Source organism: Notamacropus eugenii, chromosome 2, assembly GCF_028372415.1.
Source record: "Notamacropus eugenii isolate mMacEug1 chromosome 2, mMacEug1.pri_v2, whole genome shotgun sequence".
In the NCBI taxonomy this organism is placed as follows: domain Eukaryota; kingdom Metazoa; phylum Chordata; class Mammalia; order Diprotodontia; family Macropodidae; genus Notamacropus; species Notamacropus eugenii.
This window is the reverse complement of record NC_092873.1, coordinates 345805406-345823684: the sequence shown is the minus strand read 5'-3', so window position 1 is coordinate 345823684 and position 18279 is coordinate 345805406. Positions and strand designations below refer to the sequence as shown.

Below are 18279 nucleotides of genomic sequence, written 5' to 3'. Positions count from 1 at the left end.
CCAAGTGAAGGAAAATGGCAACACTAGTTTTAGGTAGTAAACTTGTTTGTAAAATCTCATGGAGAAGAATGATGGACATTGTTATAAAGTAATTTTGTCTCATAAGTCATAGAGAAGTTGTGGGGAATTAAACCAATTTAAAGAAAACTTTGTAAGGAATCCCCTTAAGCACAGTAATCTCTGGTGAATTTAAGGATAAATATAGAAAAATAAATAAAAGAAAATGAAAGAACTCTGTAATGAGTACTATAACAGACAATCATAAATCATCAAGAGCAGTAGAGAAAGAACACTTGTAACCAAACATCATAATCCAGGATAAGATTATGAGAGGGACAGAAGTAGCATTAAAGAGAAAAAAGATTTAAAAAGTTGCCTGGTTTGACCAAGTATATATAGAAAATGGTTCTGAAGGAGACACGGTGTGAGAGTACTGATGGATAAAGAGACTGTCTCAAGTCTTAGTGCAATTTTCAGCGTTAATAGCTTTAAACTATACTTAGACTTTTGAGACACCTTGTATATGAAAGGTTTCTGGAAAAGAAGAATGTGAAAAAAACTTGGATCTTATTAATAAATTTAATAATACCAATAAATAGGTGACTAAGGAAAAATCAGCAGTTCCTTACCTCTATGCCTACTCTTTCACCAATACAAAATCTTTATATGTGTCATTTATACATTTCAAGAACATCCTTGATGAAAGTATTAGCAGGAAACAAGTCTGTGTTTGCAAGAAATATTCAACAACAGATAGCATCTTTGTCCATTTTGTACTTTAGTGAAAGATGTAGAAAATATAAGCTCACATTTTACTTACTGTTTGCCAGTTATGAAGTGGCAAAAGAACAAAACTAGAGCAAAGGAACACCTTAGAGTCTCTTTTCTAACAAGATATTTCCTGTCCATATGTAAAAATCTACACTAATAACCCTTCTAATCACAAACATTAGGTGAGGTGTAAAAGAGAGGTACATATGGTGACAAAAGTTATTCACCACAGTGATGAAGATGCAGTGGATAGTCCAAGTTGAAGAGGCTTTCTTCGTGGATGGTTACATCCTCTGGATAGTCTAAGATAGTCTTTTGGGGATGACATTTTGATGGTTGCATCAAAGCCTGGAATATGCATAGCCTCTAGGAAAAGCATTGTAAACACTCACGAGTTTGTGTAAACCATCCACACAGGTAAAGCCAAGTAGATGAAGAATGTCCATTACACAGATCATGACATACTTTTTTATTATAACTTATAGAGCTTGCCCCTAAGTGTGTATACCCAGGTGAAGGAATAAAGATGAACCAATTATTCCTAGAATTTAAGAGGAGAGTAGGCTAAGTTGCCTTTGAGAAATTTAAAGCTCCATTTATTATACTAAATTTCCTATGAAAACAAAGGCTCAATTTTTAATACCAACATTCTGCCAATGTTACTTCTGGTGGGACAAGGAATACATTCCCCCAAAGATTAAAAATGAATATCACACACAAGACAGTAGAAATACACAAGGTGGGTGTTATCTACAACAAACTACCAGTGAGAAACTTTGAAGAACAGGTGTAAATTGGGTCATTACAGGTCAAGGGTTAGTGGTTAACAAGTAGAGAAATAGAGTGCTCCACTGACAACTCTGATAACGTCAATACAGGGAAAAGAAAGTACCCAGCAAGTTGAGTAGTAGTAGCCCTACGTGTGACAAAAGTCACACAAGATATGCAGACATGGATGGCTTGCTAATATATTTAGTCCTAGAAGGGACCTAAGGGGTCATCTGGTCCAACCTCCTCATTTCATAGATAATGAAACTGAGACCCAGAGAGGTTAGGTGATTTGCCTAGGGTCACACAGCTAGTAATCATATGAGGCATAATTTAATCCCAAATCTCAGACTGCCATTCCCTGCAGGGAACTCCCAGAGAAATCCATTTGAATATATCTGAACATCTTATTATGCAGGGAAACTTACTAAGGCAGCCATTCTACTTTTATGAGTATATCCTCTATTTGGTAACAAATAGTGCTGTCCTTGATTGAGAATCTTTCCCAGTAAGGTTGAGGTAAAACAAGAATTTCCATTATCACCAGTATGATTTGATGTATTTCTACCTGTTGCATAAAAAATATAAATTGAAGAAAAAAGTAGAGGCAGAAGGGAAACAGAATTGCTCATTTTTTACAGGTGATAAAACAATTTATTTAGAGGACCCTAGAGATTCAACTAAAGCTTAATTGATACAACATCAGCAGAGTAGAAAAATATAAAATAAAACCATGCAAATTTTCAAACTTCCTATATGTAAAAAAATAAAGCAGGAAAAAAAATTTTTTAAGTATTCCATTAAAAATAACTACCGAATTATAGAATTGGGGAGAGTCCAGCTACCAAGATGGAGAGAAAAATTACATGCACATACTTAAAAAAATACCATTTATAGAAACAAGCATTATTAAATAAATGGAAGATTATTATTGTTTTCTCATGTTTGGACCATGTCAATATAACAAAAATGGCAGTATTAGCTAAATTAATGTACTTGTTTAGAAAATTTAGAGAGACTTTGGGAAGACAGTTACATCAATGCATGTTGGTGAAGCTGTGAATTAGTCCAACTATTCTAAAAAGCAATTTGAGGCTATAGTAAAAAAAAATTAGTATACTTTTTATTTATTATATAGCTTCTTGGTTTATGTCCTTAAAAACTTCAAAAAAAGAGATAAGGATCCAAAGGCACAAAATAAAAAAAATGTATAGCATCACATTTTGTTATAGAAGGAAATGGAAACTTACAAAGTGTACATCAGTTGGAGAATGGCTAATGAAATTACTATATTTGGATATAATAGAATATTATTATACCATAAGAAACACCACTTGGGATATCTTCAAAGAAACATGGGAAGACTTTTATGAACTGATGTTGAATGAAGTGAGTAAAATCAAGAAAAAAATGTTATGAAATGATTACATCATAAGCAAAAGCAACTTTGAAAGACTTAAAATTGGAGTTCTGAATTCAGAAGACTGGAAATGAATCATAATGCTAATATCTTCCCAGAGAATTTATAGACTGGAAGGGCAAATAAGATATATGTTTTTCTTGGCTCCATTTTTATTTATTATAAACTGGGGCTCTTATTGAGGAGAGGGGGATGGCAGTAATGAAGACAAGAAAGAAGTAGTGATGATGCAAAAGCAAATGAAATGAAAAGAACATCAATGAAAGATGTATGAAACACACAAAATAGAACAGGAGTGCAGAAAAAATTTAAATTTATCACAACCTTTTTTAAACAACTTATTCTTAATAAGATTCATAGTTTAACATACCAAAAAAAAAGGCTTGTTTCAGATCTTGTATGTTTACTATTTCCTTTTAAAAGGTACTTGAGTTAAGATTTTGGAAATTGTATCTGTTTGAAGAAAAGCTTTTATCTGTAATAAAGCCTCCACTCACTGTAATGGATTGTGTTACCACAAAGTCAGAAAATCTTTATTAATAAAAGAGATGAATTCATTCCCTTGAGAGCTGTATTTCTTCACCATTATCTGGTAAAGCAAAGGAAGGAATAGGACAGTCTTTATAGGCTGAGTTTACAAAATGATGAACTTTGTGCTGTTATTGTAATTCTCCGTTACTTCTTCTGTGACCTGAATTGTACCTTCTATTACAGCCCTAGGGAAGATAAATAAGAAAAATATAATGGATGCCCTGCAGACTCTCAGAGGCAAGTGAAAAACCGTTTGATTTCTTCTCAGTGATTATAACAAAAATCCTCTTATCCTTCCAATTTATTAATTCAGCATTCCTGCCTCATGACGTCCAGTTCTTTATGTACAGCCACCCTGGAAGAGGCGATTCAGATTCTGTCACTTTAGAGAACTTCAAACCCCTTGGCCTAGAATATGTAGATTAGCTGTCTGCTTTGCCAGAATCCATCAGTCTTGACCAGTTCATTCCTTACTCTGTGATATGGAGGCTTCTCTTGAAATGTTTGTCTGGGTCTCTTTGAGCAGGATCACAGCAACAGATTATCTTCCAACCTCTTGCAATGACTCTCCATGTGTGTCCTTAGAATTGTTTTTTGTATTATCCCACCCTCAAACCAGGAATGATAAATCCAGTTCTGAAATTCATAGGTGATATTTATAATATAGACTTTGTACAGTTTGTCCCTGTTGGGCACAATTTCCTATTTTTCTTTTTTGTCCTGTTCATTAGACTATGAGCTCCTTGAGGGCAGAGACAGTGCTTTTGATTTCCTTTTTATCCCCAGTACTATGTGCCTGGTACATAGTGAGCACTTAATAGATGTCTGTTGACTCGATTTGGCTTTGAATCCCTATGACTTGGTACAGTGCCTAACATATAATAAGGACTTGATGAATGTTTGACTAATTACATTCTTCAATTTTCTTCTTTCCAAAGGGGGGAAGGTTAACATTAACGACCTGGATGATGTTCTGCGAAACTTGGGGATCAAGCTCACAGATAAAGAAAAGGAGGAACTATTGAGTACCCTGACAGTTGATGGTGAGCCTTTCTTAAACCTCTGTGTGTTTTGGTGGAAGCTTTGATTCCATCTGAGAATTTCTGAAAGGATCCTAATTTAGTTCACATTAAAAGAGAGAAATACCTATAGAGAGAAAACCCATCCTACTGTATGATGAAATATTATCTTTGACTGAACTTTCAAATCAAGAGTCTCCCAGAATGTCAATGAGTAGCAAAAGGATAGAAGACTCCTTACTCTTTACCACAGGTCCCACCTAAGCTGCCATGTGGCCCTCTTTAAAGAGAAAATCCCAGTGTGAATCAGGGAATCCTAACCAGCCAGATGAATTTTTCTTGTATTGGGCTTGAATTCAAGAAGACCTAAATTCATATCCTCCTTTAGACACTTATATTATGATCATGGACAAGGCACTTATCCTCACCTAACTTCTCTTTCCTCATTTGTAAAATAGGGATAATGGTAATGTCAGCTGCATAAAGTTGTTGTGAGAATAAATACATATACATATACATATATAATGTTATAAACCTTAAAATACTTTGCAAATATTAGCTACTATTATTATTATTTCAGAAGATCAAGGAGAGGAGACTGAGCTGATTATAAGTAAAGCATACCTAAACATACTCTTTCAACTTTCTTTGGCAAAAATAAAAATTATTGTCCAATGGGCAACCTTATGAAGATGATCCCTTGTCCACTTAGCCTTACTGGTCTTGTATACAAAACCACAGAAGATTTGCTAACAGTCAAAATTTCCCTCACAATGATAATTGAAGATTTGTATGTCATAAGGTATTTAAAAATTGGGATGCATTTCAAAACACTAAAGAGGGCTTCTAATTGGCTCAAAATACATGATTTTGGTTAAAAAAAAAAAGTGGGATCCTCAGCTCTAAGCCCTTCTGGCCAGTTGTCAGAGGGAGTAAATCTTCAATATTTCAAGAACTCATGACCCTGACAATGTAAGTATTCCCTACACCAATATATTTTGCAACCCTTTTGAAGTTTCTTCAGCTGCCTTTGTGAATCACTTGTGCCTCAAACAAAAGTCAATACTATATCTAATGCTGTGTAAATGCACCATGTGAGTGTAGGTGGGGAGATGCAAGAAGGTGGACTGTAGAAGCAGAACCAAAAAGTATTGGCATTGATTGGATGTGACAAGGAGGGAAAAGGAAAGAGATAAGGATAACACTCTAAGAATACCCACGTGGTAATGACTCCTGTAGGACAGACTTCATAGGGTTGTTGCAAGACTGAAGGGAGAATGTTTATGCAAAATACTCTGTACATTTTTTAAAATACATGGGTATATGTCATTTAACTGAATTTCATAAACTTCTTTAGCTAACTGATTCAATGTCTGGGCTTTTATCAAAGTGAGCTTACTCAATGGGATGGTTCTCGTAAAGAAGACATACCTGATTCCACCTGAATAATTTAAATACTATTTTTAAATAATATTTTTATAATAAAGTTACATATTTGTTTCCTCATAGATATTATGTCTTCCATTTAACCAATTAGACAAAGCAAAGCAAATTTGCCAAGATACATGAAATGTTAATCACAAACAAGATTGTGGTCAGAACATTAAAAGAAAAAACTAGATCCTCTTTTGCTTATATTATTTTAAAAAATGGAGGTTTCCTAATGCACAGGGTCATATCATGTCCATGCTGGGAAGGGATGTGGAGATCACCTGGTCTAGCCCCTTCATTTCTCAGAGGACAAAGTGGAGGCCAAGAGATAGGAAGGGACAATTCTTTCCATCTTACTCTTAAAATGTCTGGAATCTCGTATGCCAAAATAAAATGTCCAATTAAAACACAAGTTCTTCTGATATTCAATAGCTAAGAGAAAGGAAGCTCCCTGAATAATTTTGTGAGATAGCTGCATGGTAGAGTGGATATAGGACTAGACTTAGAGTCAGGAGGACTTGTATTCAAAGCCTTAGACATGAATTAGCTGTCACCCTTTTTGTTGCTTTTGTAGTCATTTCAGTCATGTCCCACCCATTGCCACCCCAAGTTAAGCTTCTGGGCAAAGATTCTGGAGTGGCTTGCCATTTCCTTCTCCAGCTCATTTTACAAATGAGGAAACTGAAGTAAAACAGAATGAAGTGACTTGCCCAGGGCCACACAGCTAGTAAAGGTTTGGGGCCAGATTTGAACTCATGAAAATAAGTCTTTCTGATTGTCACTTAACCTCTCTCAGACTCTGTTTCCTTATCTCTAAAAGGGAGATAATAATCACACCTGCCTCCCAAGGTTTTTGTGAGAATAAAATGAGTTAAAATTTGTAAAGCATTTTGCAAACATTGAAGTCTTATGTAAAGTTAACTATTTTGTTACTATTATCATCAGTTTATAGATTGAGAGAATTCTTCATTTCTCAGCTGATTATTACAGATTAATTTTTGAGAAAATAAGATAAAATTCAGAGAAAACTTAAATTCCTCTGACTTATCTCATAATTTCAGAATGTAATGTAAAATTATTTTTATGAGGCACTGCATCCTCAGGTCCCTCCCTATCTAATCTCTTCCTTATCTTACAGCTGATGGGAATGTCTCACTGAAAAATATTGTGGATAAAGAGAAATCCATTAAGGGTAAGTGAAAAGTTATGATGACAAAGCAGGTAAATCTCAATATTTTTCACAGAAATTCACCAGAAGTATGGTATAATGGATCAAGATATAGTATTAGAGTCAAGAACCCCTGTTTCTCAGATCCTGCCTCTAACACTTACTAGTTGTATAACTGTGGGGCAAATTACTTCCCTTTTCAGGCAACTTCCTAAACAGTATATATAAAAATAATTTGTTGCTTTGCATAGACAGAGATAATCAACTTGCAAGTATTCATCAGGTGCCCATTAGACCTACGCTAAGTACTAGATTTACAAAGACAAAAACAAGGAAATAGTCCCACCTCACAAGGAGCTGATCTTCTTGTGGGCAAAACAACATGTATACATGTGAATATTTGCAGAATAAATACAACATAATTTGAAAAGGAGGTCCCTAGCAGTGGGGGAAATCAGAAAAACCTCCTCATAGAAGGCAGAGATTGTGACTGAAGGAAGAGAAGGACTCTGGGGTAGAAGTAAGGAGAGCATAGAGGGCAGCTAGTAAGATAATACAGGGACAGGAAATGGAAGGCCATGTGCGAGGAACAGAAAATAGGCAAGGGAAAATGATATATAATGAGACTAGAAAGATAAGTTGGGGCTAGGTTGTGAAAGGCTTTAAAGCCATAAAGGCAGGAGTTTATGTATTTGATCAAGAAAAAATAGGAAACCAGGGGAGTTTATTAAATGATATGGTCAGTAGATCTGAGCTTAAAGAGAATCACTTTGACAGCTGTGTAAAAGATGGACTAGAGAGAGAAAGAGACTGTTGAGGCAGGAAAACTGGTTAGGGGGCATTCTAACATCTCTTCACAGAAAAAACTGATGGTGACTTAAGCTAGAAATGTCATTGTGTGAGTGGAGAGAAAAGAGAGTGGATGTGAAAGATGTTATGGAAGTGGCAATATTCAGCAACTAACTGGATATGGGGTATGGGGTGTAGGGAGAAAAGAGTTCAGGAGCCCATGATAACAATTGTGATATTCCCTATTATGGATAAATATGTTAAATGATCATCATTATTTAAATCCACTTACAATGCCAAATACTTCCCATTCTCTTTGTAGGATTATCCTGGAATGCAATATATTTTGTTCTTATTTCACTTCTCCAAAGATTGAAACAAATAAAGTTCTATTGACATTAACATTCTCCAAACCAGTGATGAAGAGTGGGATTATATTCAGACAAGCTGAAACATTTGGGATAAAGGCAAAGATAATCTAACTTTGCTTATTAGCTAGGCTTATTAGGTTAATGCGTTATTGATTTGTCAGTCTTCATCAGACAATTCTCTAATGACCATTTCACATACCTCAATATAGTCCTCTTCACAACATTTCCCTGAAAAAGAATGAAATTATTTCTATTTTTGAATTACAAGGTAACTTTCTGTTTATGTGTAGACTCATCTCAGAGGCTAACTCTCCTCATCCTGCTGAGTTTGGAGATAATGGGCCACAGAAATAAGTAGTATCTTTCACCTTCAGGAGTCATTACATTTTCCTCACATTCCCATAAGTCATCATTCTCATCTTTTATAAACAGAAAACATTGATGTTCAAAACCTGGACAACTTTCTGAAGGACATGGGGATCACACTCACAGAAAATGAACTTCAAGATCTCCTGAAACACCTGCCAATTGATGGTGAGTATTCCAGATTATACTGTGGCCATCAGGGGATTTGGGATTGCTTATGTGAAAATGTCTGATACTTTCTGAAGAAAGATGCCTCAGACTACTCCCTAGGCTAGAGTTTGTCAACTTCAGTGCAAACCTAAAGGCTAACCAGTGTGATATAAGATCATTTAGTAACTAGGAAGCCTAATGAACAGTACAGAGAAAGGGAAGCAAGTAAAATGAAAAGAAATGAATAAAAGAATATAAATAACGGAAGAGAAAAGGAAGGTAGAAGAGAGTAGTGTTAAAGAATGATAGAAAAGTAGCCCAATATTGCCTCAAATGGAAAGTGATCTTATGCCCACTCAATCCAAGTAGGCTAGCATAGCGGCTGGGAATTCTGTACCAGAAAAGCTGGACCAATATGACAAGAAACAGGAGCAAAGTTGCCCAATCTCAGGGCAGAGGAATATAGGAGCATTCACAAAGAGGTGAAACTCCACACTCTTTATAAAATTTCGGTGGTACCCACAGAAACATAGGGAGCATTTTCTTGTACTTCATTCGACTCTGGAAAGACAAGCCTAAACTCTGCTATTCTGACCAACCTAGAAATAATTGGTAAACAGTTTCCCTTTAGTTTGGGGAATTCACAACATTCCATGTTTGTCTAAACTTTGCATGGGCTGGTGTTAAAACTCTTCAGATCCCTTTAAAGAAGTGTAGTGGCGTGGAAAGGACTAGATTGGGAATCAAGGACTGAAATTCAAATCTCAGCTTTGTTGTTACCCTCAACGAGCAGGATCCAAAGAATCTTTGTATCCCTACCAACTCATATAGAGTAAACATTTTAAAAATGGACATTTGTGAGTGAATGGAATGAAAAGTAATAGAATACTGAAGGCACTCATGGCAGCTAGGTGGGGCCGTAGATATAGTGCTGTGTGTGGAATCAGGAAGATAAGGATTTAAACGGGGGCTTTAGACGTTGCTATCTGCGTAACCTGGGGAAAGTCACTTAACCTCTGATTGCCCCAGTTTCTTCATCTGTAAAATGGAAATAATAATGTAACCCAGGTTGTTTTGAGGATAAAATGAATTAATATTTGTAAATCATTATGCAACTAAATGAAAGCTATAGTCACATAGTTACACAGCAGATAAAGAAGAAACTGATGGAGTTGGTCTTATCATACATCCAAAGGCAACAAGAAGCATGATTTCATGGAATATTCAGTAATTCCTTATGTAGAACTAAAGAAAAATATTCCGGACAAGGGAAAGAAAAATGCCAGCAATGTATAGACTATACAGAAGCCGTATGCATTTGTATCAGGAAGAGCTTCTTCAAGGAAAGAATGGGCAGGTGCTAGGATTGGCAAACCTCAAAAAGCATTGCAAAAAAAAGGAAATAGACTTTATACTAACAGGTAAGAAAAGAATTATTTTTGATGTAAGAGTAATCACTATATCAGCTGTGAATAATTAAGACTTATCAAAAAAATATATGAATATAAAAATATATTCTTGTTTTAATATTCTGGATATTATGGTTAATATATATAAAGAATATATAAAGTAATATAAAAATTATGACCATATTGGTGAGAAAGAAATATGACAGTCAAAATGATTAAATCTTATAAGCAATAAATAATAAAAATGAAAAACAGGCATCAAAAACAACATAAAAGACAATTAAAAGACATAAGTTTAACCACTCTAAATCTCTTGCACAAGAAGAAAACCAAACAAGCCCAGTAATTACTTTAGTCAGTAAATGTTTCTCTCACACAACAAGTGAAGAAATATCACAATATAAACTTGTTTATAAAATCTCATAGAGAAGTATTGTGGACATAGTTATAATCAATATTGTCTCATAAAGCATACCAAAGTAATGGAAAGTTAAACCAATTTGAAGGACTTTATAAGGAATCCCTATAAGCACAGTAATATCTAGTGCATTTAAGAATAAATATAAAATAATAAATAAAAGAAAATGAAAAAGATCTCTAATGATTACTGTAATGAACTATAACAAGCCATCAAAATCCACAGAGAGGGAAAACTTGCAACCAAACATCACAATCCAGGATAAGATTATGGGAGGGATAGAAATAGCATTAAAGAGAAAAAATATGAGAAAAGCTGCCCAGTTTGGACCAAGTATAGATAGAAAGTTAAAGACACATTGTGAGAGTACTGATGAATAAACAAACTGTCTCAGAAGTCTTAGTGTAATTCTCAGCCTTAATAGCTTTAAACTATATTTGAACTTTTGAGATACCTTGTATATGAAAGATTTCTGAAAGAGAAGGCATGGAAAAAACTTGTATCTTATTAATAAATTTAAAAATATTAATAAATAGATGACTGAGGAAAAATCAACAATGACTGACCTATATGCCTACTCTTATGTCAATACAAAATCTTTATATGAATCATTTACACATAATTCAAGAGCATCCTTGATGAGAAGGTATTAGCAGGGAATAAGCATGTGTTTGCAAGAGATATTCAATAACAGACAACATCTTTGTCATTTTGTACTTGAGTGAAAGATGTAGAAAACATAAGCTCACATTTTACTTATTACTTGCCAATTATAAAAGAGTTTTTGATTCAGTAGAGTAAAAGAACATCTTAGAATCACTTTTGTAACAAAATATTTCCTGTTCATATTTGAAAACCCATCCAGATTCCAGGAAAGGTATAACAATAGAAATAACTCTGTTCAGTGAAACTCTAATGACAAATATCAGGTAAAAAAGAGAGATATGTAGTGACAAAAAGTATTCATCACTGTAATGAAGGAGATGTGGTGTAGAGCCCAAGTTGAAGATGGTTTCTTGGTGGATGGTTAAGTCCTCTGGATAGTCCTGTTTAGGGGTGACTTTTTATTGGTTGCATCAAAAGCTGGACTATTGCATAGCCTCTGAGAAAAACTCTGTAACCACACAAGAGTTTGTGTAAACCATCCACACAAAGAAGGCCAAGGTGATTAAAGAATGTCCATTCCACAAATCATGACATGCCTTTATGTCATTAAATCTATAGAATTTGTACCTGAATATGTATATCTAGGACAGGGGTGGGGAACCTGCTGCCTGGAGGCCACATGTGGCCCTCTAGGTCTTCAAGTGCAGCCCCTTGTGAACTCTGAAGTTTGAATTCAGTCAAAGGACCACACTTGAGAATCTAGAGGGGGCCACATGTGACCTCCAGGCAGCAGGTTCCCTACCCCTGATCTAGGAGAAAGAATAAAGAATGGAGCTTTAAAGAATGGAATAAAGAACTTCTCAAAGATGGAGAGGGGGAGAGTATATTAGGTCACTACCATTAATTATACCAAGTTTCCTGTGGAAACAAAAGCCCATTTTTTAATACCAACATTCTGCCAGAATTACTTCTGACAAGATATGGAATCCAACACTCTCCAAAGAATTAAAAATGAATATCACACACAGAGGAAGAGAGAAATGCATGGCAGGTTTTACCAAGCTACAACTACATGTATATATATATGTATATATCCTATGTGTATATATATATATATGTGTGTGTGTGTGTGTGTGTGTGTGTGTGTGTGTGTACTATGTATATATATGTGTGTGTATATATGTATCTTCAAAGTTAGAAACTTTGAAGAGCAGGAGTAAAATGTGGCTATCAAAGGTCAAAGGTTAAGGGTCAACAAGTGGATAAACAGAGTCTCCACTAGTATCCCGATAATGTCAGTACAGGAAAAAGAAAGCACCAAGCAAGTTGGGTGGTAGCCTTATGGCAAAATTCTGGCAGGACATGGACAAAAGTCACACAAGATATGCAGGCATGGATGGCTCGCTAATATATTTAATGCTAAAAGGGACTTAAGGGGTCATCTGGTCCAACCTTCTCATTTCATAGATAATGAAACAGACCTAGAGAGGTTAAGTGATTTGCCTGGGGTCACACAGCTAATAATCATATAAAGCATAATTTAATCCCAAATCTCAGACTCCAAGTTCAGCACTCTACCATTCTCTGCAGGGAATTCCCAAAGAAATCTATTTGAATATGTCTGAGCATCTTATCTTGCAAGGACACTCACTAGGGAAACCATTCTACTTATGTAGGTATGTCCTCTCCTTGGTAACAAATAGTACTGTCCTTGGATGAGAAATGGATGGCCTTTCCCAGTAAGGTTAGGATAAAACAAAGATTTCCATTATCACCACTATGATTTGATGTATTTCCACCTGCTGCAATAAAAAATACAAATTGAAGAAAAAAGTATCGGCCGAAAGGAATATAATCATTAATTTTTTATAGATGATATAGCAATTTATTTAGAGGACCCTAGAGATTCAACTAAAACTTAAGTGAAACAACTTCAGCAAAGTAGAAAAATATAAAATAAAACTATAAATTTTCAAACTTTCTATATGTGACAAACAAAACAAGAAAAGACTAAAAATAAAAAGATATTCCATTAAAAATAACTGCAGACATATAATTTAGGGGAGTCTAGCTACCAAGATGGACAGAAAAATTATATGCACACCACTAAAAAAAACACTTTATAGAAATAAACACATTATTAAATAAATGGAGAAATATTAATTTAACATTTTTGATATGTTGATATAATGTTAAATGGCAATATTACCTAAATTAATGTACTTCTTCAGAAAATTTGGAGAGGCTTTGGGAAGACAGTTATATTAATTAAGTGTTGGTGAAGTTTTGAATTGATCCAACCATTCTGAAAAACGATTTGGCACAATACTAAAAACATCAGCAGACTTTTCATGCCCTTTGACCCTTCCATATACCTACCTAGTTTATGTCCTTAAAGAGATCAAAGAAAGAGATAAAGGAAGGAACATAGGTAGCATAGGTACAGAGATACCACAGGTACAAAATAAAAAGGGTATAGCAGCACTTTTCATTGTAGCAAAGAACTAGAAATTTACAGACTATGCATCAACCTGGAAATGGCTAAGAAAATTAACATATATTAATAAATTAGAATATTATTGTATCATGAGAAATAACACAGAGAATAGCTTCAGAGAAACACTGAAAGACTTTTCTGAACTGATATTAAAGTGAGCAGATTCAAGAAAAAATTATAAAATAATTATGCCATAAAGAAAAGCAATTTTGAAAGACTTGAAATTGGAGTTCTGACTTCAGAAGACTGGTAATGAATCATAATTCACATCTCTTGCTAGAGAAGTTATAGACTAGAGGTGCAGAACAAGACATATGTTTTCATGGATTATATTTTTATTTGCTATAAGCTAGACTTCTGGTGGGGAGTGGATGGATAGTTATGAGGAAGAGAAAGAAGCAGTAATAGTGATAAAAAAAGAAAAAGGAATAAAAAAAGCAATGAAAGATATATGAAATACACAAAAGAGAACAGGAATTTAGAAAAATTCAGAGAAGTACAATGTAGGGAATACCTTGTTAAATTTATCAGATACTTTTAAAACAAGTTATACATAATACAGATTCACAGTTTCACATAACAAAAAAAATGCTTTTTACAAACTAGCATTATCTACTATTTCCTTTTAAAAAGTACTTGATTCAAGAGCTTGTGAAATAATAACTATTTGAAGAAAACCTTTTGTCTACAATAAATCATCTGTTCACTATACTGGATTGTTTTGCCAAACATAATCAGAAGAACCTATGTTAATGAAAGGGATGGAGTCATCCCCTTGAGAGCTCTTCTTCTTTCTTCATTCTCATTTGGGGGAGCAAGGAAGAAATAGGACAGTTTTTATAGACTGGGTTTATAAAAGGATGAACCCTGTGCTATTATTTTAATTCTCTGTTACTTCCACTGTGACCAGAATTGTACATTCTCTTACAGCCAAACGAAAGGTGAAACTGAAAAACGTAATGAATGCTCTGCAGAATCTCAAAGGTGAGTAAAAAAATATTTTATTTCTTCTCAGTAGTTATAACATGAATCCTCTTATCCTTCCAATATACTGATTCAGCATCTCTGCCTCATGACCTCCAGCCACCCTAGAGGAGGCAATTCACCAGATTCTATCACTGTAGAGAATTTCAAACTCCTTGGCCTAAAGTATGTAGATTAGCTGTCTGCTTTGCCAGAATCCATCAGCCTCAATCAATTCATTCCTTACTCTGTGCCAGGGAGACTTCTCTTCAAAAGATTATCAGGGTCTCTTGGACCAGGATCACAGCAGCAGATCGTCTTCCAACCTCTCCCAATAACTCTCTCTGTGTGTCCTTAGAAATTGTCACTGTGCCTTTCAAAATGAGTTTGGAGAGCATTTGGAAAGTACTTTATACATGTGAATTGTTATTTGTATTATCTCACCCTCAAACTACAGGTGATGAATCCAGTTCTGAAATCCATAGAATAATTGAATTTACATATAGGCTTTATACAATTTGTCCCTCTTGGGCAAAATTCTGTTTTTCTTGTTTGTCTCCCCCATTAAACCGTGTGGCTCCTTAAGGACAGGGACAGTGCTTTCAATATTGTTCAATGTTCAGTATTGTTGCCAGCACTGAGTACATTGTCTGACACGTAATAAGCACTTAATAGATGTTTCTTGACTTAACTTGGATTTGAATCCCTACAATTTAATATAGTACCTAACATATAATAAGGACCTAATGGATTTTTGACTGATTACGTTCTTCAATTTTCTTCTTTCTGAAGGAGGGAGTGTTGATATTAACAGCCTGGACAAGGTTCTGGGAAATCTGGGGATCAAGCTCAGAGATAAAGAAATGGAGGAGCTGTTGAGTAACTTGCCTGTTAATGGTGAGTATCTCTCATGCCCCTGTGTGCTTTGGAGAAAGCTTGGATTTCCTGTCTGAGAATTTCTGGAAGGATTCTAATTTAGATCACATGAAAAGATAGAAATACCTGTAGAGAAAACCTATCATAATATATGATGAAATATTATTTCTGACTGAATCTTCAAGTCAAGAGATTCCCAGAATGCCACTGAGTAGGAACACAGGAATGAAAGACTCCTTACTCTTTACCACAAGCCCCACCTGAGCTGCCTAGTGGCCCTCTTTAAGGAGAAAAGCCCAATGTGAATCAAGGAATCCTAACCAGCCAGATGAAATTTTCTAATATTGGACTTGAACTCAAGATGACCTAAATTCAAATCCTGCTTTGGACACTTACAGTATGATCCTGAACAAATCACTTGTCCTCACTGTATCAGCAAGCGCCCTGATATAAACAGGGGGGCCTGCATTAGATCTGCATTTCTAAAAGGAAAGCAACTTTTGTTTTGTTTTGTTTTGGTTCTTTTTTTATTTTAATTAATTTTATTTATGTTCAGTGTTCTACAATCACTACCATATAACTTAGATTTTTTTCCCCCTTTCTCCCCTCTACCTCCCCCCTCCCTCCCTGAGATGGCATACAATTTTATATAGGTTCTACACAGACATTCCTATTAAATAAATTTTCACCATAGTCATGCTGTGTAGAAGAATTAAAATGAATAGGAGAAATCATATAAGAGACCAAAACTAATACAAAAGAAAATTGTCTGCTACATTCTGCGATTGAATTCCATATTTCTTTCTCTGGATGTGGAAGGCATTTTGCCTTAAAAGACCATTGGGAATTTTTTTTTTAAGTCCTTGCATTGCAATGAAGTTCTAAGTCTACCAGAAAAAGCTCTTTCACACTGTGGTCATTGCTGTGCACAAAGTTCTCCTGGTTCTGCTCTTTTAACTCAGCATCAGATCATATAAGTCTTTCCAGGCCTCTCTGAAGTCTTCCTGAAGTCATCATTTCTTATAGCACAATAGTATTCCATTACATTCATATACCATAATTTATTCAGCCATTCCCCAGTTGATGGGCATCCCCTTGATTTCCAGTTTCTGGCCACCACACAGAGGGCTGCTATAAATATTTTTGTACATGTGGGACCCTTTCCCATTTTGATGATCTCCTGGGGATACAGTCCTAGAAGTAATATTGTTGGGTCAAAGGATATGCATATTTTTGTAAGGAAAGCAACTTTTGAGGGGTCAACAATCACTTTAATCAAGCACATGTATCATTCACTTAGTTCATGGGGAAAAGTCAGCACCCTGAAGTTCAGAGAAAATACAGAGAAATCTAAATCAACAGACGAGCTTCCAAACGTGTCTGACAGTAAGCAATACATACATCACAAATCAACAGACAGATGCAATTGCCTGACCACAACATACATAGTTACCAGAAAGAGGAGCACCAACATCTGGGTTTTCAAAGTTGGGGAGCTACTTAGAGGCTTCCCAGTCTATCTGGCCCACAAAGCTTCTTCCAAAAACTAAACCCCAAAGTAAAACCACACCTCAGAGTCTTTATACACTTGTTAACATCAGAGGGCATCCCAATCATTGAAAATCAGTGCCTCATTAATAAAAGGTGTGGGCCTTTTTACAAATCTTCCCAGGCCCATTAATGGGTGGGGAAGATCTTTTGATCAATCATATTATTCAGTCAGAGGAACTTGATTATACTAAAACAGGAACAGTAAAAGATCCTACTTTACTTGCCATCACATTCACTTCACCTCTCTTTTATGCCATAAAAAGGTCTTAGTAGTAGTAATTGTTACATAAAGTTTCAGTGAGAGTCAAATAAGAAAAAATACATAAATATATGTGTGCATATGTATGTACATATACATACATATATGTATATATACATATATGTGATGTTGCAAACTTAAAGTACTTTGTAACTACTAACTGTTACTATTTTTCATGTTTTCATTGGTGTTAGTATATGGAGCAAAATGTAATCAATGCACACCTATTTCCTTTCATCTTTTTTTGAACCAAAAAAAGAAAATCATCACCTTCTGAAGATGATCCCTTATCCATTTAGCATTATATGTCTTGTACAGCAAACCACTGCTGATTTGCTAGCAGAGTTTTTAAAAATTTACATGGTGTAAATGGAAGATATGTGTGTTATAAGTTGTTTAAAAAGTGGTTTGCAGTTGAAAAGACTAAACGGGGCCTCTAATTGGTCCAAAATTCATGAGTTAAAAAAAAAAAAATACAGGGTCCTCAGCTCCAGGTCCTTTTGACCAAGTGTCAAGGGGTAGGAATCTCCATTATTTCAAGAATCCATGTCCTTGTCAGCGCAAGTATTCTTTCCACCAATGTCTTTTGCAAAGATTCTCTCATTTCTTAGTTTGCCTCTGAGGGTCACTTATGGCCAAAAAGCAAAGTGAATACTATAATTAAATTAAATTGACACCTGCAAAGGAGCAATGTGAGTGTGGGTGGAGACATGCAAGCAGATAGATTGTTGAAGGAGAACCAACAAGTCTTGGCAATTGATTGGATTGGAGGAGAAGGGGAAAGGAAGGAGTTGAAGATGGTACTCCGAGGGTTTTTGTTGTTGTTCAGTTGTTTTTCAGTCCCATCTTCCTCTTCATGACCCATTTGTTGTTTTCTTGGCAAAGATGGTAGTGGTTTGCCATTTCATTCTCCAGC

At 35.2% G+C, this 18279-nt stretch overlaps 1 protein-coding gene across 6 annotated transcripts in view; it reads left to right on the top strand.

The window, feature by feature from the left end:
• The window catches only part of EFCAB3 (EF-hand calcium binding domain 3), a 481176-nt gene that overhangs the window by 403241 nt on the left and 59656 nt on the right, over positions 1-18279 (top strand). For all 6 annotated transcript variants that reach the window (XM_072645908.1, XM_072645906.1, XM_072645907.1 and 3 more), the window contains 6 exons: positions 3674-3727; positions 4429-4533; positions 7079-7132; positions 8701-8802; positions 14645-14698; positions 15470-15574. In XM_072645908.1, coding sequence (XP_072502009.1) covers positions 3674-3727; positions 4429-4533; positions 7079-7132; positions 8701-8802; positions 14645-14698; positions 15470-15574 — 474 coding nt within the window. The remainder of the gene's footprint in view (positions 1-3673; positions 3728-4428; positions 4534-7078; positions 7133-8700; positions 8803-14644; positions 14699-15469; positions 15575-18279) is intronic.